At 41.4% G+C, this 8,286-nt stretch overlaps 1 protein-coding gene across 1 annotated transcript; it reads right to left on the reverse strand.

Moving 5' to 3' along the window:
• Positions 1–900: 900 nt before the first annotated feature.
• On the reverse strand, positions 901–6,756 carry LOC135672533 (protein unc-13 homolog). Its single transcript, XM_065181025.1, has 5 exons — positions 5,812–6,756; positions 2,958–3,842; positions 2,398–2,859; positions 2,145–2,331; positions 901–2,068 (listed from the first exon to the last, which is right to left on the reverse strand). Exons 1-5 carry the CDS (start codon positions 6,322–6,324, stop codon positions 1,086–1,088), a joined length of 3,030 nt encoding a protein of 1,009 aa, XP_065037097.1. The 5' UTR covers positions 6,325–6,756; the 3' UTR covers positions 901–1,085.
• Positions 6,757–8,286: the final 1,530 nt, after the last annotated feature.

Consider the following 8,286-nt stretch of genomic DNA (forward strand, 5'->3'; position numbering starts at 1 on the left):
CTCTTGCTAATTATTTTGGTTCTAATAAAAGTGTATGCCAATGCAGCATCTCTCAGCCGACAAAATTGCTCCATCCTTGTCTTTGTTAAGTCTGCGAATGAAAGATTCTCTATCCCTAATTTGAAGGTTTGTTTCAAGGATCATCAAAATGGGCAAATTATACATTCTGATGATGTGAAAAATAAGGGACATAACACTTATGGACACCATAATAAAGCATTTTAAGTTGTTTGATTATTGTTATTTGGGTTGTTTATGGAAGTTAGTAGCTTAAGGTTTAGATTCTAAATTTTTCTTTTTGAATTTATGTTTGAGAGTGAAAATAGGCTTTCAACATTTGGGGTATTATTTCTATAAGATTTTTTACCATTTAAGGTCATCCTTGTCTTGTAGGAAGGCACATTCCTCCTCCATAGTACAATCGGTATCTTTCTCCTTCACCACCCTTTGAATAAGATAGATAGCTGAAGTAGTCCTTCTTGGAGATGGCAACAATAGTGAAAGAAGACTCTTGTATAGGCGCTAAAGTCAAGAAGAAAAATCCATCCATCAAATCATATAAGATATTAGAGGACGAAAGAAGGTTAAATGGGTTGGATAGAAAAAGATGAAAGATAAAAAGAGGAGAGGTAGATTTGGAAAGAGCAAGGGTTCAAGGAGAGGGTGTGTAGAGAAGATGATGGGACATGAGATGAGAGGATGGTTGGGATGAGGAGCGAAAGGGAGATTTGATCGATATTTACTGCCCTTCAAGTTGTAGTTGGTATGTTGTCAATGAGGCTAGTGCTAAAAGAGAATTTAAGGGAAGGAGCTTACTGGGCATACCCATTATGGGGGAGGTTGACCGGACTCAACTAAAGGGCATATTTATGGAAATCGCGACCAATCTTTTCGGGGGAGTGAATGAGTATATGACAATATTATTTATATCCATTGCACATATCACAAAAAAGTATATCCACTCTTCATATATATATATATATAGTGGATGCATAATATGTTTTGTACCTACACACTTTTGACTGTTTGCTTGTTCTCCTCTTTCCTCTGACTGACTCTCGTTGTTGTCCGTCGTTGCTGAACCTTCACCGCCTCTTGGCCAGATCAAACGTCCGCTTCAGAAACTGGTTGGCCAGCTCGTCGTCCCTGTGGCACAGCACCCTCAACACAGTGTTAGGATCCGCCCGGTTCCACCTTCCTGTTGTCGGCGGCATAGGCACCTTCGTACCCACCGGCACTCCATCCCCGCTGACACCAGTGACGCTGACCCCGCTAGCCTCGCACGCCGCGATGCTGAAGTCTTCGATCAGCCTCTCCGTCGGCAGCCCCATGAGCGTCACGATCCCTTCTACCACCTCCCCCTCCCGGCCCACCTCCTCCTCCCCGCAGGTGCTGAACACCCGCTTCAGGCCGCGGAAGTCGTCCAGCACCGTCTCGGAGTCCTCCCGCGCGAACGCCCGCTCGCTCCCCCCGGCCAGCAACACCATCAGGAACGCCTCGAACGACGCCTTCATCACCTCCTTCAACACCAGCGGATGCGCCCGTTCAGTGACGATCGACGCCAGCAGCGTCAGGTTGTGCTTCAGGATGCGGAGCCCTGGGCGCATCCTCGCTTCGGTGACGCTGTGGACGTAAAGCCCGTCGTAGAACAAGTGACGCGAGTCGAGGAAGATGAGGCGGTAGGCCGCCACCTCCGACACGTACTGGATGGCGAACTGCGCCGAGGAGAGGACGGGGTCGAAGTGGCTGGACGTGGCGCCGAACCGGCGGTTGGAGCTCCCGAGGCGGGGGGAGGGGGACGGGCTGCCGCGGGAGAAGAAGGCGAGGGACTTGTCGAGGGCATGCAGATTGGCGATGAGGAAGTGAAGGGTGTTGAGGCGGATGTAGAGCCGCTGCGTGCCTCGGCTTGTGGATGGCCGTTGGTGGCCCGTGTTAATCGGGCCGTCCTCTCCGTGCAAGAGCCCGGCTCCGGCTCTGCAGGCCGTCTTCTTCCACAGCTTGATGAACTTGGAGTCTTGGTTGCATCTTGTCAGTGGGGGAAGGCTGGGCACGTAGCGTTGTTTGATCCCTGTGAACAGGAACATTCGAGTCCGAGTCTTAATCTGATGGACAGATTATGAGCAGTTATCGAAAGGCTTCCATACCGCATGCACCAATAAACTCAGTGTACTCCTGAAAGATGGTCTGCAAGCCATCAGCAAGGTCTTGAACCATGGCATCTCTGACTCCCAATGGGATCTCAAAGAACTCATCCACGGTCACCTTGGCCAGCTTCATCAGATCCACAGCCGACTGGGCATAGGGCTCCTTCTTGGATCTCGGCATCCAGGTCTGGAAGTTCAACGAAATCCATCAGTACCTAATGAAGCTCTGAAGAAAAGCCGATGTGAAACAAACCTCAGTTTCTTTTGCTCTGTTAAGGAATTCCTTTCCCATACTCAACCTTTCTTCCATCCAATTCTTGAGGAGGTTTGCGACGACGGAATCCACCTCGTAAGCCACCATCTGCCTCACTATTTCCTTCCCACCATCTTCGCAGTCGGCGGAGTCCTCCATGAGCATCTGCACTAGGAGCTTCTCCAACTTTCCGGCAGACTGCAGGACTCGGACTAACTCAGTTGTGAGGCTTGTGACCTTGGCCAAGTACTGCTTCAGCACAATCCCAAAGCAGCCGTGGATCGCCACCATCGCGGCCGCAGTAGGGAGCGGGTGCCATTTCCTCAACACTGGGCTAAATGCGTCCTTTTCAAACACGGCCAGTTCCTCCGTATCACTTGCAAGTTGGACCAGAATGTTTCTTGGTTCATCATCTGCTTTGATCGTCATACTCTCATCAAGTGCAGCTCCATTCTCTAGTATCTGAACATATTTCAATTTGAATTGGCTTGTAATGAAACTTGAGATATATAATCGATGATCTCGTATATCAATGCAGCTAGAAGAAAGAGAATTGGCACCTTGGTGAATGCACTCCTTATGGAAGACTTTATGTAGTAATCTACCCTGTTTCCGGATGGATTCATCCCCACCTCGCCGTCATGGATGACGAAGACCATCCCACTGTTGCATAGATCCTCGCCGATGATCTTCGCTGTGGAGACTGCCAGAGAGAGTATGTGCTCCATGCTTGCTGTGGTTTCCTTGTCGAAGCACTCATGATAGTCTAACACCCTCCTCTCTGCCCAACGCTGCATCACAACCAGTACAGCAGACACGAGCCTCACGTAGTTAGCTTCGAGATCCGGCTTCTTCGCGTCGTTGGCGACCTCGGTCAGCATCGTCACCGCTGCGCACATCAGGTCCGGTTCGTTTTGTCCTGTTTCGATGTAGTGTTTGAAGAACAGCCACGCGAAGCAGACGTTGTGGATCATCCGGTTGATCCCTAAGGAAGGCCACGTCTTCTTCATCAGCTCGATGAGCTCGTCGACCTCGTCCAACACCACGGTCTCCTCACGCAGGTCGAAGATGGAGTGCAGGAGAGCGAGGTAGAGATGAACGTTCAGAGGGTAGCCATCGGCCCAGTGGCATACTTCGGTGGAGGCACCACCGGAGCTTCGCCAAGCCAAGGCGACGACGGAGTTGCAGAGGTTGCGCATGACTTCCGAGTTCTTGCTGGTATCGATGGGTTTGATCTCACCGGCTCGGACGATCTCCAGCAGACGGATGGCCGCCGGGTTTTGCCGGTCCACAGGGAGCGAAGGGTATAAGAGAAGGGTTGCTTCAAGGATCTTGAGCTGGCGCCTCTGCCACTGGTGGTATTCTCGTGCGTCATTGAATTCGGAGGGCTTCAATTGGCGGAGGAGCTCCAGAGGAAGGATGATCGTCTCTGCTCTTCTGCCCATCTGTCGGCACACAATGCATACGTTCGAAGCATTCAATCAACAAAATTCCTTGTTCGATGAAGGGCCTAAAAATTCCAAGTTATGGAAATATGAAACAATCTTGTTTAGTTCCAACATATGGAAATATCCAATTGAGAACACATTTGATGCCTCTTAATTTTCTTTTAGATCCATTTTTATTGCTGAATATATTTGTGAGTTCTAATTGCCTCTCAATTGAGGAAACATTTTTCCAAAGGGAGACATAGTAGTAACAAAGTATTATTAGTGCAATATCAAACCAAATAGAAAAAGCAGAAACTAATATGAAAGTTCAAAAAAAAAACATCATATTGAGGAAAGCTATATCTTAAACTATCATTTGACTTAAGCCCTAGAGGCACTTGAAACTTCGATGGATTTATACATGTAAATATCATCTATTTATAAGTGTAGAATAATAATTCAAATCAAAAGGCTTTTATCTCTAAGCTCTATTTAATCAACTTATTTAAAAAATTAAAAAATAATAATATTATTAAAATCCTTTAATAAATATATTTTTTGGGGATAAGTCTCAAATTCGAAAATCTTCTCCATCACCTTAGATCCCTTGAAACAGGATGAAATGATGTTTAATTTCAATATGCTTAGTTTTTACATGATAAGTTAGATTTGTAGTTAATTTTAAGACATTCTGATTATCACAATGTAAATAATGGGTTTGTTAATTTGATGAAGACCAATGAATTTGATACCATCACCAGTAAGATGATAATTGAAATAAACTATCTAATCATGTTTCAAGTTGATGGATGTCATGGTCTTCACTATTACAATTTCAGTCATAAAATATTTACCCTAATCTTTATCAATATCATTGCATAATCTTCTATTATCATCATCCTCCTTTTCTTTGTTTTTATTATTATCCATTTTTTATGTTTAAAAAGAGTATCTATATCTCTCCTTGAAATAAAGACTTTCACTTCGACGAAATAATAAGATTTTTTAAGTCTACTAAGAAATGTGATTGAACCATCATTGAATAAATAAAATATAAAGAAAATATTATTTTTAAAAATTATAAATAATATAATATCTATATCTCCTCTTGAAATAAGATATAATAGTGATATTTTTTAATATAAATTTGTAATCTTTAAAATGTATTAAGGAATTGAGAGATCACTTTGAATAGTATTTGTCAAATCATTTTTAAGCTATATATATATATATATGTATATATATATATATATGTATATATATATATATATGTATATATATATATATATATATATGTATATATATATATATATATATGTATATATATATTTAGTAATGCATTCAAAGCTCTTAAGCTGATTTGTAACCAACAATATATTCAAAGAGATAAATCTCTTTTAACACAAGCTAACATCGGGTAATTACCACCAATCATATCCTCGAGATAGGACTTCAAATAATTTTTTTAGTTCTTATAGTTAGACCATAAGTTCAATACTAAGCTTATCAACCTAACCATTATAATCCATAGTTAAAAGGGTTATCTTAATTCACTAATTTTTTTTTGAAATATAGATTACCATTCTTATGGCTATGGTATCATGTGAAGAAAGGGGGAGATCATATTTAAGTACAACTCTTTCTAATAATAAGGTATTACTAGCTTAAGATCAAACTAAATAGAAAAAATTAAAACAAAAAAAAAACTATATATTGAACTACTCCTTACTATATAGGCCTAAACACTGGGATAAATCAATAGGTGTAAGGTAATAATTTAAATTGAAGATATGCTTATCTCTAAAATTTAATCTAATAAATTTATTTAAAAGATACAAAGACTAAAAAAAATTAAAATCTTCCTTAAAAATAATACTTTAAATCTTAATAATATATAATAATTTCTAAGTTCAATATCCCGAAGACAAAAAATAAATAAATAAATAAATAGTGCAGCGACAGGAAGGACATACTAATGTATCACCTGTCCGACGAGGGTTCTCATGAGGGTCTTCCTCAACCGGTGGTCGCTATGCTCCGTCACGCGCATCTGCAGCCGCATGATCTCCGCGGAGGTCATCGGCCTCTTCAGCTTCCCCGGCGAGTTAAGCCCGCGGGTCATTCCCGTCCTCATCGGCGACGACCGCCTCGCCTTCAGCCCCAGCACCTTCTTGATCCGACTGTTCGGCACCGACATCCCCGGCCCCCACTTCGGAGATCCCTCCCCTCCGCTACCGCCGCCCCCGTCAAAAGCCGCCGCCGACCACGGCGACGACGACGACGACGACGGGAGGTAGTTCAGGGGGCTCCTGCTGCCGCCGCCGAAGCCGGGGGACGAGCGGCACGACATGAAGAAGATCTCGTACGCCGTCTCGCGGAGGTCGGACCGCCCGAGGGTGTCGAGCCTTCCGAAGGGGCAGTCGAGCTCGGCATGGCAGTCGGGATCCGGATCGGTGTCGGACCGTGAGATGGAGGAGAGGGAGGGGTGGCGGCCCATCCCGCGGCGACGGCTCAGGTCACTTCGTGCAGGGAGAGGGAGGGAAGGTGTGTGCCGGAGGCATGGCAGGCTACACCGGCAATGGTGCAATCGGAAGGTGTGGAGAAAGAGGCGGGAAGAAAGAATAGCGAAGAATGGGGAGGTGTCGGGTATTGTGGGATGGGAGAGGAGGGCGAGGGAAGACAAGCTAAGAAAGGGAGCGGAAAGAGAGGAGGGCGTGAGGATTGGTTCTGGCGTTGAGCTGGCGGCTAAGCTACCTCTCTTTTGAGCACTCTGTCTTTGCCAAGTCAAACTTGTGCCATGTCACTGCTATTACAATTGCAGAACTTGAGCCTTGGGCAAACAAATGAAGATATATACAATTATCATTAGAATGTAACAAAATGTAGATGACTATGGTCTCAACTAAAGTCAAGATTTGGGCCGCATAATGCAATTTTTTATAAGAGAGAAATAGGTTCTTCCTTAAAAAAAAAAAAAAAAAAAAAGAGATATAAAATAGGAGATTTTCTTGAGAGGAGAAAATACTTAATATACTATGATATTGTGGGTGAAAGAATATAACGAATATTTCAGCATCATATTATTGATACATGAGAATTATATGGATTGACATATCTAAGCTAGGTGGTTGATACATTTGTACAAAGTGATCGATACCTTGATACCGTATGGTTGACCCATCGATGCAACACATTGATATCTTATGATTGATGAATCGTTGTAAAGTGATTAACACACGATTGATACCTCAGCACCACGACACTTCGGTGCCACATAACAAGCATGATATAGCTCAATAGCTTCGTTTTGTCTTACTAACTAATTATCTTCATCCTTTGATCTATACCATGTGTTAAAATGTTACTCCATCTCGAACTCAATGAGATTGATAATAGTTATATCTAAGATCAACATATTACATTCCCTTGAGTGGCATGCCATCCGGAGGTAATAGCTTTAGAAACTTGCTATCAAAAGAGGTTTCATAAGTACATCCTAACATACCCAATCTCAACTTGGAATATATCTAACCTATCTTACTAACTAACTTAAGCATTATAGTATTGTTGGGAGTGTTCTTATAATCTTATTATAATCTTATAGGGTTCGAATTGTATTAGTGAAGTTTGACTTGAGATCGACTCGAAAAAAAAATAGTTAGATGTGAACTAACTTCCACCTTGAATCATCACAATTTAATTTAACAAGTGTTGTAAATAAGATCTCTTCGAAAATTAAATTAATTTTAATATATATATATATAACTTGTGAAGAGGTGTTAAAGTCGTATGAGGAGCTTTATATAATTCTTTTTAACTTGGATGGATATATCCCATGTAGAGGAGACACTTAGTCATGTTGGATACCACTGATTCTTTTTGTATAGAGTCAATGTATATATAATTATAACATTTAACACACTCAAAACATGTTTTATGTACTGAGAATCCATTTAAGATTTTTAAAAAAATATATAAAATATCCTGGGTGTCCATTTATATGCGATGTATTTACCTAAGATAAAAAATATATATTTAAAGCACCCTCCTAAAATATATTTTGTGTATGATACATCTATTAAGGACAAAAAAAACATTTTAAGCACATCCCAAAACATCCATTTATGCACAATACATTTGTTCAAGATTAAAAAAAAAAATCTAAAGCACATGTCATATTTAAAATATTCTTTTATATATATACTATAATACGTGATTATAACGATACAATGATAGGAGCTTTTCTTCTCGATATGACATCAATATTGAAGTTTTAAATGAGACAAACATTTGTTCTTTGACTTTACCCACTCGACTTGCGTAGGTCAAGCATTTAGGGTAAAAAAGACTCTTTAAATATAGATTGCTAGGGCTCAATTCAACCCGTAAATTAATTTATTTATCAACATATTTTTTTTTTAAGATAAGTAATGAATATGAGATTTAAACCTAAAATAAA

Source organism: Musa acuminata, chromosome BXJ1-4 (genome assembly GCF_036884655.1).
Source record: "Musa acuminata AAA Group cultivar baxijiao chromosome BXJ1-4, Cavendish_Baxijiao_AAA, whole genome shotgun sequence".
NCBI classification, from domain to species: Eukaryota; Viridiplantae; Streptophyta; class Magnoliopsida; order Zingiberales; family Musaceae; genus Musa; species Musa acuminata.